General features: G+C 46.3%; 1 protein-coding gene across 6 annotated transcripts in view; it reads right to left on the bottom strand.

The window, feature by feature from the left end:
* LOC138480915 (acrosomal protein KIAA1210-like) overlaps nucleotides 1-20,416 on the bottom strand; it is a 1,033,315-nt gene that overhangs the window by 594,321 nt on the left and 418,578 nt on the right. For all 6 annotated transcript variants that reach the window (XR_011274164.1, XM_069612715.1, XM_069612716.1 and 3 more), the window contains exon 3: nucleotides 5,390-5,558. Coding sequence is in view for 5 of the 6 variants with exons in the window: in XM_069612715.1 (XP_069468816.1) it covers nucleotides 5,390-5,558 (169 nt within the window). In the remaining variant the exon portion in view is untranslated. The remainder of the gene's footprint in view (nucleotides 1-5,389; nucleotides 5,559-20,416) is intronic.

Raw genomic sequence — 20,416 nt, 5'->3', positions numbered from 1 at the left:
CAGTTTCGGATGGCGATGTAGGTCGGTGAAAATGTTTCACAGGTGGGCACGAAATGCAGAATTATAGCAATGGAAATGCTAAAGCCTGGTGACCTACCTAGAGGGAGGGGGGAGCTCCGGCTTCCCTCCTAGGCAGCGCACCGCACTGCTCCTGCAGTGGTGGAGAGGTGCCTCTCCCGAGGACATCGGATGATGTCCTTTATATATCTTTCAAAAGCTTCCCTCATGCCAAGGCATATATGGTCTTACTTTGAGGTGCTACTCAAAATGTGATTTGAGGTTGTCACAAAACAAGTCCAGATGTTACGATTGAAGCCAGTATGCCAGTTCATTAGAGGTCTCTAGCTGCACCCTGGCATTGACAAAGGGAAAGCTGATAGCTGTCTGTTCGACTAAGGGCATCTGTAGTGCCTGGCTAGGAACCCAGCATTGGGGCAGGAAGTTTGAAATACTGAATGACGATTACTGCGAATGGTCGCTTGCTGCACTGAAGCCATGACTATGAACTAGACCTTACCCCTGATCACATAGTGAGTGCGTTCACATTGAATACCCGCGGGCACGCTGAACTTATGGGTAGGGACACTGGACATTATTGCAATGCAGGAAACATGCATGTCTGAACTAATACGATAGGGTCACCATACAGATGACCCCGCTGAAAGGCTAACAAAGTACGCAGAGAGGAGAGCCAATTATTAGTGTCAAAAACCAACACACGATTATTAAGTTACATTTGGATCTTATGATCTTGTTGGTGTAATCATGCACAATGCTTTACCTGGCTGACGTACTTGGTCATTAACTATTAATGTATAGGATCTGTCAATCATCAGACAAATGGCTGGAATGCTGAAGGAGGCATATCTATTGAATGCAGAAATACTTTGGATCCATCACTGCAGTCCTAATAGTAGGTGACAACACTGCTAAGTATCCTGTTCCAAAGACTATAGAAGAGTAGTGTGACATCTTGAATTGGGGGTAGGAGATAGCTGTATCTTATATGCAGAAAAGTACAAATCAAAAGGGTGTTGATTGGTGTCACATGTTAGCAACTCACACTAGGTGTATGCTTAATGGTTGCCGGGCCAGTACACTCGAGTCACTGATAACACACCCAGTGTGGTTAACTATATATTTGTCACAGAACAAGATTAGAAATACATTGAATCAATGCATGTGCTGCATCGCGTGGAGAGTGATCACATTCCTTTGTTAGCCAATTAGAAGGCAAATGGAGACATGCAGGGCTCAAGTCAAGGGTACACGTGGGGGGACGGAGTCCACTGATTTTATTTAGTGGGTGGACTCAGACCCCCCCACCCAGCTAAAATGAGAAAAATTGAATGTCTTCTTTGAATTTATGAATAAAAGTTGACCTCAGGGATCAAACCGCAGTCGGCAGATTTGTAGGCCGGACGATTCACCACTACACTATATAACCTGACGAAAATTAACTAACGCCTAAAGGTAAAAAGTCCAGTTTGAGTACTGCAAGTCCCAGAGAAAATATTTGTATTGGTTCTTGGAGTTTAAAACATGCACACCTTTTAAGGTTTTCAAAAACACTATTACAAGACAATATACTCTCTTGGTTTTGTGTGTGTATTGATTTTATGAAAGGCAAATGCCATTCGTCCTGTTCAATTTAGGTTGTTATGCAAAGCTAATTTAATGAAATGTGCATATTTCACCTTGATATGCTAATTTCTGGCAACATCAAATCCCATTGCGTTTGTTGATGAGTCCCCCCACTTTAATTCTTAGGACCTGACCCCTGGAGACATGTAATTAAAACCAGAGGATATTAGTAATGTTACTGCCAATATTGGTCGGTATCGAATTGAATTAAAAGCTGCCAATTGAAACCACATTAATGTAAACGTCGTTGACATGATTAGCTGTAATTAATTGGAAGGCTCTTCTATTGGATGCTCGACTCATGGTAGTCAAACCAAAGAGTTTCATTGCTTAATGTATGGCATTGTCAAGGTACTGGTAGAGCACCACACACAATCCCATATCATTTTGGGATTATTAGTTCTAGTAGGTTCTCTCTGCTATGATCTGTTTTGGATGAAAACACAGGAAACCAATTCTAGTTTTTCACAACTTTATGCAGGAGTAATATATTCTGTAAGAATATCACATAAATATTGTTCTGGAGGTTCTACTTGTAATGATTTTACAGCAAGACCTTCAATGCTCCTTGAATCCCAGCAGTTACAGCATTCCGGAAATGGGGGAGGGGTAGAAACAGTAGATTTATCTTCCTTTTGGATTTCAGAGTCAACAAATAATCTTTTGTGGCCAATACCAGCGGAATGGCTGTATTTACAAAGATTGACTGCTCCATAGTCACTAACGGAATTAATTAGCTTATATGCAAATAGGGCTATTCTACAGAAACCTGTCCCGTTTATTAACATTTGTTATTTCCATATCACTACAGCTTTATGAACAAGCAGGTAGGAGGGATGGGGGTAATTCCTAAGACTTGAAATACATTTTTCCACAGTTTGGGAAAACTTTGAGGTTGTTCGGTTTCTCTCAACTAAAGATCCCTACCTAACTCTACAACAGCACAACTCAGGAAGGCTGGACCAGTCATATAGGGTACAAATATATGGCAAACTCCTACTTTCACTATAAAATAAGGATTATGGGGAGGGGCTCATGCCCACATTACAAATATCAAATCCTACAACCTGGAAACCAGTTGATAAGGCTCAAAAATAGAATTTGGGACAATAGGCCACAAGAATGAACCTAATTATATTTACATACACAGGGAGAAACAATACTCTTGATCACAACAGAACGTACAATGGATAAGAAATCAGATTTGATGGGAAGCAGTGACCTTCTTAAAATGGGGTGAGTCCTAGTGACATCTGACCAGGCTGTGGAGGGGAGTACATGGAACAGTCAACAAAGGACAATACATGGGTGGACATACATAGATTAAGGACCACTGATTTTAGACATTTTTAGGTGCAGGTAGGCAGTACAGCCGGCTGTGTTAGGGATGTGACCATGATGGATAAAGTGCTAGAGTGAAGGGAGAGAAAGTGATGGATAGAAGCAGGTTAGAGGCGATGGAAAATGTTAGCTAGAAGGTGAATGTGAGGTAGGTTAAGAGGGTAGTTCGGAGGCAAGGGAGTAAGCTTTTAGTTTTGTTTTGAACAAATCTGTGGACTGTTTCTCAGATTTCTAGAAGAGAATTCCAAGAAGAGAGAAAGAAAGGAAGCGAGAGGAAGCAAAGGGGGAGGGACCAGGTGCCACAAGGGTAATCGTGAAGGCAGATTGGAGATTACGAGAAGGCTTGCAGAGTTGGATAGAGGAGGATAGTTATAGTGATGCCTTACAGTGGCCAGCTTTGTGAACAAGAAGAAGACATTTCAATCTGGTCCTGTTTTACATCGTCAGCCATCCAGCCTGATGATGGTGCGAGGAAGTAGGTCTGAAGCGAGGGAGTACAAAGAGTCCTGGTAGGGAAGTTAATGATCTTTTTGAGAGGACAGAAAGCATAATTGGGAAGACCAAGGATGATGCTGGCACAGTAGTCCAGTTTAGAGAAGACAAGAGTGGTTAAGAGATGCTTGGTGTTTAAAGGAAGGATGTCCCTTATTTTTCCAATATTTAGGAGGTTGAGGTGAGCCACCATTTCAGTTTTTAAGATAATGTAGAGAAGGGTCATAGATAACGCAGAGGGCTCTAGCTGGAGAAAAGTAGTGGAGAGTCAGGTGAGAACTGGATGGGCAGAGGAAGAGATGAGAGTGAGTATTTGGCAGGGTAGAGGAACAGCGCTGGCAGCAGTTTTGGCAGAGTCGAACATCATAAAGTGCAAAGACATGCAATATTTAATGGCAGTTGGAAATTTTAATAGATCATAGGCAAGTTCTGGAAAAGAGAAGATGATTTGGGTGTTGACCGCAAAGAGTTGCTACGAGAACCCAAAGGAAGAGATTAGTGCCTGAAGATCAGAGGTGTACAGTGTAAAGAGGAGAGTACCCCAAAAAGAGTCTTGTGGAACACCAACAGTAAGATAAGTGAGTCGAGAGGCGTTGTTGCTCCAGGAGACAGAATTGGTGAGGTGCTAAGTAGGACTTAATCCAGGCAAGGGCACGATCGTGAATCCCAAGAAGAAAGAGTATCAATGAGATCAGCATGATCGGCAGTGTCAAAGGAAGCAGAAAAGTGAAGGAGAATTACGATCGAGAATAGGTTGGAGTGCTTAGCAGAGGCGATGAAGTTGAGATATTCATGAGAGCAGTTTCCGTGGACTGACCGGAGTGGAAACCTGCTTATAGGAGTTCTCGAAGATTGTGGATGCAAATTAAATTTGTAAGACTATTGAACACAACCCTTTTGAGCACTTTAGAGTAATGCAGAAGGAGAGACACCAGGCAAATGTTAGCCAGCAGGTTCGAGTCAGCCTCTTTCTTTCCCACTCCAACCTTAAACATAGAAATAGGTAAAGAAGCACTAGGCTCATGTGACCATTTAAGTTTCTGACAATCACCTCTCTTTTCCAGCCCTACTTCACTTGCGACAAAAGAAAGCAGATGTGGAAAAAGGAGGATGCAAATAGTTGCAACGGGGTCCTGCATACATACAAACATGCCATGCTACATTTTACCTAGCCTGCCCCCTTGCTTAAAGAAGGGACTGCCTCCAAACTTACATCCTGTACGGGCATTGATACAAATTGAAGCGCATAAACAGAATTACAGAGAGGGTAAATGTGTAACAGGCTTGCAAACCCCAATGTGTATAGCTTACAATCCTTGCACTCTGCCACAAGGCGTGGTGACTTAATGCAGATCAAAATTCCATATGTGAAAAAGGCAAATTAATTCAGAGAACAGTACATTTGTTAGAAGGATTCTCTAGTCCTGTAGACATTTTTAAAACCATATGCTGTATATATATATGCTTGGCAACTTTTATTAATGGCTCAAAGAAGCAATTCAGACTTAATCCAAAATATTCAGCATGGCTCTACACAGTATCCAAGCCTGCCAAATGTAGTTCCCATACACCTATATTGAATTATGACTGGGAATATTTGTCATATTAAAAGGATGGTGCCTATTCAGGTATTAAAAAGAATAACATCTCTCCCAGACAGAGCCACCTTCTGTACGCTAGATAAATATTACATTTTCCACACTTTTCAGCTTCATAAATAAGGACTACATTGGGGCTGCGCTGCTTCTGAAGTGCAGGGTAAAGGAAATTGTTTGAATTTCAAAGTCCATTTAAGAGTTTACAAAAATAAATATGCAAAGATTTTAAAGTCCTGCAAAAACTTGGCTACTACAATAATTAATTTGTAAAGGAGATCCACATGGACGGCCAACAGCGTTTCCTTTTTACTCACCCTAGATCGCTTGGTGAATTAAAGGTAGTATTTATGGGGTCTGGTATGCTGACATCGCTGCTCGACTGGCTAGGCTTTAAATTACTGTCCCTGCTGGAAGCTGCTGGCTCTTTCCTTTTCTTCTTGGCAAAAAACTTCTTAAATGTTTGAAACTTTGACTTTTTCTTTCCTAAAAGTAAAATTACAAAAAGAAAATGCATTAGAATACGGTTGAAAAAAGGCACCTGGTTTGCACACAGAGCAAATATACCTTTTAATAGTAAAATATTACAATGCAATATGTAAACAGGGTACATTTCACTTTAGAGAAAATACAATTTAAAAAGGAATAAAAGAAAAACATTATAAATTGTATCTTTTTGGAAGTTCGAATGCCAAGTTTTTATATCAATTTCATTGCTGCCAGAACACTGATTCTCCTTTATTGGGACTTTGACCCTTCTACATGTACATGCATGTACTCAGTTGATAAACATTTTCTGTGAGATGCCACCATACTTTTTAAAATAATGTCATCAGTTCACTGTGGCTCTGACATGTCACTTCGGATTCATTGCTTTATGCAGGACTCGCTGACTTGCTAACAAACCTAAAAGTCATTTTGTCCTTTCTATAATTCCAAAAAACTATTTCCAAGACTGCCTCATCTTTAAAGCTTTCCAAACAGAAAACAGAAAAAAGTATCTTTATTCTAGGAATATTTTATAATTAAGCATCAAGACATGGAAGCATTTAGTTGGAAAAAATATATTTTATGTGATTCTGTGACACTTCAAAAATCTGGGATGATGTGGGTCGGAAGGAGGAGTCTGACACCGAGAACAGTCTGTACTCTAATACAAATTACAATAATAATGCTCTCTCTCCCTGTGGCTAAAGGGAATACCCTACCTATCGAAAGGAATTAAAAGGTGCTCATCAGATGTCAGCAAATCCAAAGTAAATACGCAGGACAGCGGCAGCAGTGGCGCAGCTCGTGGCACAATGAAAAACAACCGGGGAACCATCTCTCTGGAAGCTTGAGCTGGAGCACCGCTCTGCTCTAAGAGATGCAACTGTTTGAGAGACGCTGGCAGAGAGGCGCTACAGGACCTCAGAGGACAGGCCCTTGCCTGTTCCTTCGGCAGCGCTAGCCCAAGTACAAGATGTACGCAACACCATAGAACATTGGGAGGACCCAAGTTCAAATCCCTGCAGAGGAACCTGGGGAAATGTAAGGAGTACTTAAAAAGAAAATGTTAAAAACCTGAGTCCCAAGGATCAGAAAAATAATATTTAAAAAATATGCCCAGGCTAAAAGAAGAAGAAAATAAAGAAAGTACCAGCCAATCCTGTAAGCAGTGCCTCCCTCCAATCAGCAGCCAAAAAGAATGGGGAGAAGTCTGGCTATAAAAGCAGAGCCAGCTCACTCTGAACTTGTCTCAATCAGAGGTGGGTTCCCTGTATTTTTCTCCAGACACTTGTGAAGGGAGGAAGAGCTGCAGCCTGAAGAAGGAGATGCAGCCTGGGTGAAGGAGCCTGGAAGAAGATAAATACCACGTCTCTCCTAATGGAGCCGTCCTATTCCTTTGGGGGCCTTTTTCTCCCACGTGATCCTCCCAGCCAATACCACTCCCAGAGTTAGGATGAGGTAGTGACTGCCTTCCCCCTGGCCACCTGGGAGGCGACTTTCAGCAGGGATTCTCTGAAGACTCTGCAGGATTCGTCATATCAGTCTCCACAGGAAAGAAGAGCAAGGGTGCTTCTAACACTGGGGCACCAGCACCCTCAATACCCAAAGAATGCTTTCGGTGTGAGGATCTCACACATAGGAAAGGAGATCCAGCCTGACGGGGTAAACCCAAGCAGGCCGTTGTGACTGCTAACTCATGGAAGAGGTCATACTCAGTATGGGCTTCCTAGCAGAATGAATCCTACTAGGGATTCAGTGATCTCAGGGTTGCCTACTGGGATACAAAAAGGAACCTGAAATAGAGGACCATGTGCTTCAGACATGGAGGGCCTGCCAGAACTCAGAGTTGTCCTCAGCAGGAGACCCAAGTCGGGTGGACTTTTGCCAAGAACAGAGAGGCTGTCCCACTGTGGCAAGTCTGCAGAAGCAGGCCAGGGATCAAGTGCAGGGAGAGCGCCTTGGTCCATTCCCACATTGCAGACACATAGCCAGTACAAAAACCAATTGTTGAAGAATTCTGCGGCACCGTGCAGCCAGAGGTTCTCCAGGTGGCAAAAGGTTCCAACCAGAGTTGGATCCCAAAATTCTGGCTGGTTAATTAAAGGTGACTGGTACATCTGACAGTTTGCGAGATATTGTTTACCAGTCCCAGCTACGTGTAAAAATAAAGGACTGTGTGCTCACTCCAAGTCTTGCCAAGATACCATTAAGTCAGGAGGGGCCCCCGAGACCCGCCCATGGGATCACTGCTGGTTTATGATTAGTGTTGGACTGCGTAGGGGGGGTTGCCACTAACCGTCAGTCTATTCCTGCGGATCATTAGTCATTTCAACACAGAGCTCACCCTAGATCCAGCTGCCACAGGGGACATTCAGATGTCGACTAAAAGGCTATAGGAATTTGAAGCAATGTGTCTCATTCCCACACATATAGATTGTACAATTGGGTTTTTATTTCAGGTCTACAAGAGTTATTTTAATAAAGGTTGATGGTAGGATTAGATGTCTAGGTGGCCTTTCCTGTATTCCTTAGAAATACATACTCGGTAACTTCTTAGCAACTTGTTGCATAGGTACTACATTGAAAATAGACATTCAATCAAGTTATGACAGTCTAACTTTCAATCAGTTTATTATGGTCTAGCTTTTATTTTCTGGTATTGCATTAAAGTATATTTAATAAACTGTTATATGGATTATATTGGTGACTAGTGAGCTAATATATTAGTCTTGAGATGTTTTTAAAATGTGTGTACAGATGTTTTGTTATAAGTAGTATTTTACAGTAAATAAAGTTAATTAGAAAAAAAATAATATTCCATAACTGGTATGACCGAGCCCTTTCAGCGATCATGGTGTAGTGGAGGAGTCAAGTACCCCCGCCAAAAGCTCCGTCCCCATGCTGCCTATATTTTGGGAGCCGGAAATTGCAACACATGCAGTGCCAGTAAGGATGCCTGTACCAGGAAGAATCATGGAAACAAGGCATCCATTGAGAAACCCTTGCATACATGCACAAAGACAGTGTTCTTTTGGATAAAGTGCCAGAGGAAGTGTGCATTTGAACAAGAAAGAAGATTGGTGACGTCATGCAGAGCAGAAGATGAGACACCTGGAAAAGATGCGCGAAGCAGAAGAGAAGATTTATTTTAACAGCTTTTTATTGCCATTTATTCAAATACATCACAGCGGCTCCAAGTATCTCTGTTATCTTTTCTGCTCATTTATCTGCATTTCTACAAGAGTCCAATAGGATCATGCCAGCATATCAAATGCATCAAAACTAAAGAACAAAACATAACAAAACAGAAAACAGAATAACAAACCTCACACATCGGACTCAAATTCGGGCGTCACTAGTATGCATGAAAAGTCTTGCAATCTGGCCTCAGATTCTGCAATTCCAGTACTTTTACAGCGGTAGACAAATAAACAGTGCACACCTGCCGCCCCGTCAGTATGCTAAAGCTTGGGCACATGTTGGGGGCCAGTTAATACATCAGCTTTACAATGGGTAGTGGTTCCTCGTTTTCAATGGGGTTTAATCATCTGACTGGTGGAACATGTCCCAAACCAGCACTTTCCAAGACTCATAGGCGGCACTGGCGGTTGTCTCTTGCCCACAAATTGCACTTCCGCATACTTTTGTTTCAATTTCAGCCCAGAACTCAAAGTCTTTGCTCAAGCATATATACTGCGGGCCGCCAGTGCACTTCCAAGCCATCTCGATGCGCCTCTTAGCTAGGATACAGGCCATGTCCATAAATTTCACTACATGCTTGCATTTACTATTTCTCGGGTAGATGCCCAACAAACACTCCCATAGGGTCCATTTGTACCTTGTTACACCAGCACTTCTGCAAGTCTGCTCAATTTGTGCCCAATAACTTTGCACCTTCCCACAACTCCAAAACATGTGCATCAGATCCACCCCCACATTATTGCACCAGGGGCATAACGGCCGGACCTTGCCATTGTATCTGGCTACCCTGCTAGGCGTCATACAAGTGCGGTACAGTACATTCAGCTGAAGTAATCTAAACCGAGAGTTCCTGGACACCTCTCTGGGGTAGCCCAGCATGTGTTCCCATTCATTGTCCTCAGGTTTCATCCCAAGATCCAATTCCCACCTGGTTCTCAGCTCGGTGCTCCTAGGGTTCTGACAAATTGTTGTATAGCCTGGACACCAGTTTCCAGCCATCCTCCAATGCGTACAGCAAGGCCCAGAGTGATGTTGCCTCTGGTTCCTCTGGCAATTTCTAACATTTCTGTTTCGCTACTGCTCTAACCCGCAAGTACCACAAGAGCTGACCCCTGGGCAAACCCACTTGTTCAGTTAAGGACTCAATTTCTCTGAATATGTCATACGTGTACATGTCCCCCCACGTTGAGAGCCCCAACCTTCCCAGAGCCTTGATGTCACAAGTTCAGTTTTATTTTTGCATGTGTCTGCAGCTAGTGGGACCTCAGAAGAGTAGGGGTGTTCCAATTTCATCAGTTTCTGCATCCATTGCCACACTTGCCTACCTAGTGTCACCAGTGCAGGTACCTTGACCAGGCATCCCAGTGGAAGCCATAATACCTCTTTTGAATGTACCGGGGCCACCAGCTGCTGTATTAGTGGCGTTTCGGGCGTGGGTTCATCTGAGAGCCCTTTGGCAACAAAGCTAAGCTGTGCTGCAAGATAGTACCTTTCCAAGTCTGGCAACTGCATCCCACCCACCTTGCAGGGCAGATTCAGTGTCGATAGCGCAAACTTATGTCTCGATGTTCCCCAGAGGAAGTCTCTGAGCATCGCTTTCAGTGATCGAAAGAAGGGAGGCTTAATATAATGATGGACATTATGGAAAAAGTACAAGAATCTCAGCAGCATTATCATTTTCACTATGGCCACCCTGCCCATCACCGCCGGCAGCAATTTTGACCAAAACGGCATGGAGCTCCTCAACCCCTGTACCACTTGCCCGGTGTTGCGATCGTGCATGTCATCCGATGTGTGCATGATATGTACTCCTAGATAGCTAAAGGATTCCAAACACCAAGGGAGCCACAAGTCTGGCAGATTGTTGTTCGCTAAACTCTTCATGCCAGCCAATGGGACCACACAGGACTTCTCCCTGCTAAAACATATGCCAGATACCCTGGCGAAATGATCAAGCACCTCTAGCACCAGTGATAGATTATGTTGCGGGTCCTGAAGGCAGAGTAAAACATCGTCCGCATAGAGCGAGATCAGGTGGTCAACACCTCCCACCCATATGACTGCCTGCAGAAACTCCTAGCAGAGATAAATTGCTATCGGCTCCAGCAGCAGAACATACAGCATGGGTGACAGTGGGCACTCCTGCCTCGTGCCCCTCTGTATATCCTAGGTTGCAGACACCTGCCTGCCCGATTTGACACGTGCCACCGGCATAACAAAGTAGCTTCACCCAATTGATAAACTGCGCTCCAAATCAGAATGCCCTCAGCGTCTCAAATAACCACTCCCAGTTCAGAGAATCAAAGGCTTTAATGGTGTCTAGAGACACTACCACGTATTGGTCTTGGCATTCAGCAGTCTGCGCCACTATGTGTTGCAAACGTCTAAGATTTAAGGCTGTACTGCGCCCCGGGATAAAGCCATTCTGATCCCCATAAACTAATCCCCCAATTACTCTGCGAAGCCTTCTCGCCAATATCAGTGGGCTTCCCGGGCTTGGGGATCGGGACCACCAGGGTTTCCCTCATACTTTTCGGAAGCACTCCCTTTGCAGACGACTCAATGAATAACCTTATGTAGCACCAGGGCCACCACCTCTGCATATGTTTTGTAAAACTCTGAGGGTATGCAATCGCTGCCTGGGGTTTTGCTTGTGGCCAGGGAGGTGATTGCTTCCTTCACCTCACCGAATAATATCCGCATTTAATGCCTCTTGTTGTGCTCCTCCCAGTGCAGGCAGCCCTATTTCCTCCAGAGTGCCCAGAACCTCCTCTTGTGGAACCAAGCTCTCGTGTCTGTACAGCTTCAAATAATAACCTGCAAACACATCATTAATGTCCGACTGTGTTCTATGTAGTGTACCTTCCCCATCCCTCAGTTCTGTAGTTGGATGCTTCGGGTGTTCCCTTTTGCATAGCCAAGATAGGAGTCTGCTAGGGCTGTCCCCTTCTACATTGTTCTTGGTGCTTTTAACTTTGTAATAAAATCTTGATAGTCTAATACATGCCTCTCGACAGCGTCCCCTGGAATACGCTAGCTGTGTCATCTATCTGCTGTCCCATCTCTGGCACTTCCACCTGTCGGATTTCCTCAACCAGCTTTTCTAGGTCCCCTCTGAGAGTACTCCTAATGCCCCCTGCACTAGCCATGACTTTGCTCCTCACAACCACTTTCAGCGTCTCCCATACAGTGCCCCACTCTTTCATGCTGCCCACATTACGTTCCAAGAATTCCAACAGTTTCCCTTTGATGTCGTCCCTAAAAACTTGGCCCATTAGGGCATTAGTAGGCATGCTTCACATTGGGATGGGGGGGGGGGGTCGATGACTTTATGTCCCATTCCATCATTAGCGGGGAATGATCTGAGATCGATTTGCCCAGATATTGGATTACCCCCATTTCCGACATCTGAGTTCTTCCCACAAAAATATTATCTATCCTAGTGTAAAGGCCGTGAGGCGATGAGTGATAGGAGTAACACCACCTGTCCTCTGGATGAGCCAATCTCCGTGCATCCACTAAGTTCCCTGAGGCCGTGTTTAGAGCTAGGGGTGCAGGTCCTACTGTGACTTTAGGCAGAGTCAACCAGTCCAATAATGGGTCCCTGGCGCAGTTAAAATCCCTCACCCCCATTTAATGAAGCATTCACTATGTTGTGCAATTTTGGTACTGATCACATTGACGCGTGTCTGAATACCGTGATTGGCGAAATAGGAGTCGATTATGCACACTTCAACTTGTTCTATGTAGCCCCACAAGATTAAGAACCTTCCATCCTTATCCGCTTCCTCCCCTGTCTTGTGAAACGGCACACTGGGATGAAACCAAGTGAACACCCGCCTAGCATATTTGGAGTATGCCACCCCGTACCCATGTCCACCCCATCTCTCCCTGATCCATGCAAGATCCCCAGTCGACAGGTGGGTCTCTTGTAATAATGCAATGGAGACCTTCTTCCTATCTAAGAAGGACTTCACTCAGTTTCTGCACAGATACGTGCCCAATCCCCGATTCCACCTCAGTACCTTGATGTTGTACGCCATGTGATCAGCCAATTTCACGTGTGCCCCGTACCCCTTGTCAACCGTCCAATTACGGCCAGCGGCTGTTCCATAGTCCCAGGATCCCCACGCTTCCCAATTCCGCTGTCCCGTACCCCATTGCTCAGCTCCCGTGCATCTCTATGTGGCCAGTCGTGTGAGGTGTTCATTAACAACAATTGTACAAAACAAAACTATGAACATTCGCCCAGCGACTGATATTTGCAAGCAGCGCTCAGGCGCTACCGCACCTCTAGGGCCTGTCCAGGTCATGGGTGCAACATAAAGATGCTAGCAACGGGCCAACACCAACAATCATGTGGGATAGGGGTTTGAGCCTAAGTCAGGTAGTCGAACATTAGCTAATCGACCTGCAGTGTTTCATACTTAACAATTTACATGCAACTTCCAAACAACTATGGTTCCAGCAGGCAGTCACTCAGCAGCCTTCTGTTAAAGACCTCGTGTCCACCACAGTCCCGTCAGGCGGTTCCTCGGGAATCGGGGTCAACCCTGTCCCTTAGATTATTGCGTTCCACCCACATGTTGGCTGCAGCAGGGGTTTCTAGAAATTGTGTTCGGCCTTTGTGAATAATCTTGAGGTGTGCCGGATACATGAGCATGTATTTGATGTCAAGGTGTCGGAGCCTGGCTTTGATCGGCACAAATGAATTTCTCGCCCTCTGTACGTTGGGTGTATAATCCGGGTAGATAGAAATTTGAGTTATCGCGTTGTAGCTCTCCTCCCTCCCTAGAAAACTTCAGCATTACTTCTCAGTCTTCGAAATTCAAGATCTTTGCAATCATTGGGCGAGGAGGAGACCCGGGGGGACTGCTTTTGTATGGACCTGTGGGCCCTCTCCACCACAAGCCCCTGCGATAGGTTGCCCGCTCCAATCTCTTGCAGTATTAGGTTTTCCATGTATCTGGTAGGATACAGGCCCTCCATTCCTTCCGGAATTCCTAGCAGGTGTATGTTATTCCGCCGGGCCCTCCCTTCCGCGTCCTAAGACCTCAGTTCCAGTATGGTGTTCCTCTTCTCCAATTCTTTCACTCTGGTTTCAAGGTCTTGCGTGGTTTCTTGAGTTTCCTTTAGGTTCGACTCAACTGAAGTCACCCTTTCAGCTAGATTGCAAACATCCTGGCGAAGTAGCTGCTCATCTGCTTGAACTTCCTCCATTTTGGTTTCGAGGGATGCCCTTAATGCTGCCATCGCCGTTAGCACCTGGTCCTCTTTCCATCTGGTGTCCGCTACCTCCGCTTTCTTCTGGCCACCATCAGGGCTCTGTTATGGGGCACTGCATCTGCCAGCTCCTCCGAACGAGTCCATTATGGTTGTTTTGTTTTTCCCTTTGGTGGGTGACATATCCCCAGGGTGTGTGGTCACCCGCAGTCAGTTAGAATTAATGCGCTGGTTGTCGATAACAGGAGCTCTATCAGATGGGTCCACGCTGCACTTTTAACTGGACCCAGCTTCTTGGATTGGAATCTTCCACCTCTAGGTCACCCTGCGATACCGCCTGCTGAGTGTCATGTTTCCAGGCGTTCCGCACTTGACCTAGTGCTACCAGATGCCTTCTAAGTCATTAAGAACCACACTGAATTCGTGCTCGCCAAGCGTTCCCCCCACCTTGTTCAATGCTCCATTAGCGCCCCGAACCTTCAACACAGTTGTTTGCGTCAGCAGGCATCCCCCAGTCTTGACTCCACCCAATTGTTATATTCCGCCAGGTGGACTACCTGCCCAATGCGCGAGATTTCCCTGTGATGTTCGGGAGCCCGCCTCTGCGTAGACCAGCACCAAGTTGTGCGTTTTGTGTTGCACCACTCAGTGTGATTGTGTCCAGTGATCCTGCTCAAAGTCCACTCCTTCGGCAGGCAAGGGGCCAGTAATGGAGCAGCGCAATTCCCAGGCTACTCAATGAGCTGCGCAGTGCCGCAGTCTTTAGCGCCCCATTCACAGCGCCCCACTCCAGTGACACCGCCTTTAGCAACACCACTTGGGGCAGTGCCTTACCTATATAGCCAGTGCACAGGGGTACCAACTTGCTGCTCACCGTTTAGACATGTGGCGGTCTGGCAGTGTACCAGTTATACTGCATCCCAGGTAGTAGTGTTGTCCTTAGCGGTGCCTCCGTAAAACGCAGGCGCCTCTCCCCCCAGTGTGCATATGCGTCCCCAGTTCCTTCCAGTGGGCACCTTCCAGTCGAGTGCCTCCCAGGCACCAGTCGTACCAGGGTCTGTAACAGTACTCTGTCACTAAAAGGGGGAGATGGGGGATCTCTGCCAGTGTTGTACCCCTCATCCAGCAACACTTCCAAGCCCAAAGTGGGTATCCAGTCCATGGAACTAGTGTCAATCAGGCAATAGCTTGTCGTCCAGATTCAACCCCTGCTCACTGTCTTGCGGTGTATCAGGCCACAGTCTGCCTGTCTTCCACTGTCCACACCCAATCCGTAGTTTTTTTTAACACACCGCCCATTCGGGCATATCAGAAGCAAATTACTGCACTGCCAGCACTTCCGCCGTGTCCGTGGCAACCAGAATCGGCATGCCCCTACCCCTACGGGCAGTGACACCGTTATAGTGACTCTAATGTGCCCCGGCCGCTTCACTGGCTAGTGCGCACTCTGTTAGAGAGCTCTTACCGCATGGCTTCTGGGGCTGTTTCCATCGTTGCTTGCTGCAGTTCCTCTCTTCGTGATCTGCTGTGTCCACTTGTCCCTTCTTGATCCAGACCAGGATGCATAGCAATTGTAGTTGCTCCATTCACTCTACCTCAACAGGGCACGGTCTCACACTGTCGAGTACTCCCTGCTTCGCCCTGAGCCCCGCCGCCACCTGTGCAGCATCGTCCTCCGTTTCTTCCTGCTATCAGGGTCTCTGTCTGCACTCTTCTACTCCGCAGCCCACTGGGACCCAGAGCCAGTCCTCAGCTCCGTCAGCGCCCATTTGCCTCCTCGCTCCGCTGCGATCAGCTAACATCCAGGGAGCAGCTCGCTGTTAGGATGTCTTGTCGCACCGGTTCTCCCAGCTGTAGGGGTAGCGCGCCACACCGCCGAACACGGCCTCTCCTCCTCTTCAGTGGCAAGCTGTAGCTGTGTCTGCCATTTTCTCTGCATAGGGCCCCCTTCCTCTGAGGGTTTACCCTCAGAACGATTCCGATTTCGCTGGAAGGCTGGGCAAGCACTTCCCTCGCTTGTTAATGTGTTTGGTTTCTCGCAGTTCGGTGAAAATCACTGCTTTACAGGATCTTTGACAGGAGCTCCGTTCAGGCGCTACCTCATTCCATGGGCTCAGGCCACGTCCCTCTAAGCTCTGAAGAGAAGATGGTAAAGATGTGCAACATATCAGGCTCCATAGTGAATAGTTTTGCGGCGATGTGCCAATGTATAATACATAGGAATGTATATTCCACAGTGCAATTTAAGTAAGGCTGAAACCCGTGATTGGAAAGAGTTTTCAGTGTGGCCTAGTTGGAAAATTACTGATGGCGAAAGAGAAATTCAAGAAAGGCTTGGCTGGCCCAACACCAAGAAGACGAGGCCACTGTGAGCCTGGGTGTCCATCCAGTAGTTACCATGAACGTGAGAAAGAAACTGTGTGAGGTGGAATGGAAAAACACTGAAGGTGTCAAGAATTCATAATTTAATAGAATTCAATGCTGCAAAAGGCTTGACAATTCGGTCTCCCAGTCACACGGTCAGATCAAAATAGACATTGGGTCCAGCTACACCAAAACCAAGAAGATACTCCCTTTATTTCTCAAGCGCAGAGAGCCTCTACAAGGCCAAGTTCAAAGCCTAATGGCAGACTGCAAGAGGGATGATAGATGTGGGACTAATTGGAAGGGGAGGGGAGGCATGATCACGCTGACCTGCTATGCACCCGGTACGGTAGCCTGCGTGCTGCTAGTGTGTGGAATATTCCAGAAGGTTACAAAGGTGCTAAACCAATGGTAGGGGGTCACGTATCAAGAGCGCTCTATAGTTTGTATAGCCAATGAAGTGTCGAGTATTAGTATGAACGAAAGATGATTTGCACTTGGGATGGGCTTAGTTGCCCACCTGACAGTAGAGACCCAATCACTTCCCCCGTCAGTATGGAACGTATACTTAGATGTTCCCTGTAATCTGATCACATCCCCAAGTAGGTTTTTGTAATTTGCCACGTAATGTGATGTCACTTATGACTAGTTTTGATTACAAAAGTTGTGTTTTTTATGAGGTGCGCTGGGAGAAATCGAGCGAATGTCCGTTGTAACTCCCTGTTTTAGACAATTGTAAATTAAACAGAACCCAGTTTTGCCAACTTCCTGAGTCACTGTGATTATTGATGTTTGAGTAACTTCTGCATCTCCATCCATCTCAAAGTATTGCTAGCTCGTCTTAAAGGGCCCTAGGTCACTGGGTTCCATGACAATGCATTTAAACATCACTACATTGTAAGAGACCTATAGGAACAGTACAAATCAGAATCATCAGGCGCATTCCCCGAGATGAACAAGTTACTTCTTACCTTTTAACGTTCTTTCGACGGGATGTTCCTCCGACGTATTCCTCATATTAGATATCTCCTTCCAGCTCTGCTGGCCTGGGAAAAATTTTTCCTTTCTAGAGGGCGCTGCGTATCGACGTCGACATCATCCTGCCTATAAAGGCCGCGCGCAGCGTCCGTTGCTCAGTTCCGTTTTGTAGCCCACAATAATACTTTCTGGACTAAACTAATCACCCTGAAGGAGCGTAAGCTGCAACAACAAGGGAAGTAGAACTGCGGGGATGGATGGGAGGGTCGATGAGGAATACGTCGGAGGAACATCCCGTCCAAAGAACGTTATAAGGTAAGAAGTAACTTGTTCTTCGAAGGGATTGTGTCCTCCGACGTATTCCTCATTTTAGATAGGCTCCCATAGCAGTATTCTATTATTGGAGGAGGGAGTACTGACTTCACGCTGTCTTCTATTGATGAATAGAATGCAGTACAGCGCTTCCAAACCTAGTCTCTTGACTGGAGGAGGAATCCAAATTGTAAAAACGTGTAAAGGTATGGACAGACGACCATGTAGCGGCCGCACAGATGTCTTTAACCGGCACGCCTCTTTTGAGGGCCGATGAAGCTGCAATACCTCTGGTCGAATGAGCCCTAAGGTTTTAAGGGGGCTCTTTCCCTGCCAGTTTATAACATTCCAGAATGGCTAGAATGATCCATCTGGAAATGGTTTGCTTAGTTATTGGTAACCCCAGCTTGTGACCGGCGTAACCTACAAACAGCTGGTCTGACTGTCTTATCCTGGCTATTCTACTGATGTAAAAACTTAAAGCCCTTCTAGGGTCTAGCCTGTGTAACCTCTCTTCCTCTTTCCCCGGGTGAGGAGGAGGATAGAAAGATGGTAGGGTAATCTTCTGAGTGATATGGAATTCAGAAACCACCTTTGGGAGGAAATTAGGCTTCACTTGCAGGACAACTTTGTCTTTGTGAAATATTGTGTGAGGGGGTTTACAAGAAAGAGCTTGTAATTCGCTCACCCTTCTAGCAGATGTAAGTGCTATTATAATAAAACAGTTTTAAGGGTAAGGAATCTTAACGAACAAGAATGGAGTGGTTCGAAAGGTGTGCCCATCAGGAAAGTTAGTACTAAGTTTAAATCCCATAGGGGAACTTGGAATGGTCATGGGGGATAAACATTGGTTAACCCCTTTAGAAACTGTATTACCAAGGGTAATTTGAAATAGGATGGTTCTTCTGCAGTGCGCTTAAAGATGGATAGCGCTGCGAGATAGCCCTTAATGGTGCCAACTTGAAGGCCTGAATTTGCCAAATATAGTAGGAAGGACAAAACCATTGGTGTACCACATGAAAAAGGATCGATATTCTGTTCTCTACACCAGCTGCAAAATCTGTTCCAACGGCAGCGGTATAAAGACTTTGTTGCTGGCCTCCTTGCCGAAAGCAACACCTCCATAACATCACCAGGGAGGTCCCAATCCTTGTACCTCAGCCTTTCAGAAGCCAAGCGTGAAGGTTGAGGGTTTTGATGTCTGGATGGAGAACCTGACCTCCCTTCTGTGAGAGTAGGTTCTCTCTGAGTGGAAGTCGAATTGGAGGGCAGATGGACAAGTCTAGAAGGTCCGGGTACCACGTTCTCCTGGCCCAATCCGGGGCAATTAGGATCATGGTTCTCCGGAATCTTCTCAACCTCCTGATCATTTGAGGAATGACAGGGACCGGTGGGAGCGCGTACAGAAGCGGAAACTCCCAGTCCACTATGAACGCGTCTCCCAGAGCTCCTCTCGGGGGAAATTCCCTTGAGCATAACAGGTCGCATTTCCTGTTTAGGCTGGTGGCAAACAGATCTACCCGAGGGGTTCCGCAAAGGGCGAAGATCTCTTGAAGGACTTCCTGAGCTAGCTCCCACTCGTGGGAGACTGTGTTCTGCCTGCTCAGAGCGTCCGCTGTCAAGTTCTTCTCTCCGGCTAGGTGAACTGCCGATAGAGAGATTCCTTCTTGGATTGCCCAAAACCAGAGCTGCATCGCCTCTCTGCACAGGGGTAGTGATCCTACGCCTCCTCTTTTGTTGAGGTAATGCATGGCCACCGTGTTGTCCGTCATTATCAGGACGTTCTTCCCTTGTACAGCTGGCAGGAACGCCTTCAGCGCAAGTCTGATGGCTCTCAGCTCTAACAGGTTGATATGTAGTCTGGACTCCGATGGAGACCAACGACCGCTGATGGTCAAGTCGTTGGCGTGGGCTCCCCACCCCGTGAGTGAGGCATCCGTGACTACTGTTATCTCCGGCCAGGGTTGCCAAAACTGTTCTCCTTTCAGAATGTTCTCCTGACAGGCCCACCACTGAAGGTCTCGAGCTACTCTGTCGGGAACCTGAAGAAGATCTGTCATTCTCCCTGAGAATTGTGACCACTGAGTCCTCAGTGCTCACTGGAGGGATATCATTCTCAGGCGAGCCTCTGGCACTAGGAAAATGTAGGATGCCATGAGGCCTAGCAACCTCAAAGTCGAAGGCTGGGAGACGTTGGGCATGTTGGAACTTGGTAACCATCTGTAAAATATCTTGAGCCCTCACCTCTGGTGGCGAGGCTTTTCCTAGGGAAGTGTCCAGGATCGCTCCTATGAACTGGAGTCTATGCGATGGTATCATTTGTGACTTCTTTAAATTGAGGGAGAAGCCCAGTCTGTGAAGGAAGTGGCACACGTGATTTAGCTGGATCTGAGCTTGTTCCGAAGAAACAGCCCTGATCAACCAATCGTCCAGGTAGGGGTAGACGTGAATCCCTTCCCTCCTTAGACTTGCAGCCACTATCGACATTAACTTGGTGAAGACCCTCGGGCGGAGGTCAGCCCAAATGGCAGCACTCGAAATTGATAGTGAGAGTTGCCAATTGCGAACCTCAGGTATTTCCTGTGTTTGAGATGGATAGGCACATGGAAATAAGCGTCCTGAAGGTCCAGAGATACCAACCAGTCCTGGAACTGAAGGGCCTGGAGGATCTGAGAAAGAGTGACCATCTTGAATTTGTCTTTTCTGAGGAATTTGTTCAATTCTCGCAAGTCCAAGATGGGTCTCAGTCCTCCGACTTTCTTTGGAATGAGAAAGTA

Source organism: Ambystoma mexicanum, chromosome 5p (assembly GCF_040938575.1).
Source record: "Ambystoma mexicanum isolate Mex_15411 chromosome 5p, UKY_AmexF1_1, whole genome shotgun sequence".
In the NCBI taxonomy this organism is placed as follows: Eukaryota; Metazoa; Chordata; class Amphibia; order Caudata; family Ambystomatidae; genus Ambystoma; species Ambystoma mexicanum.
Note: the sequence above shows the minus strand (reverse complement) of the source record. Positions and strands in the feature narration are given on the sequence as shown.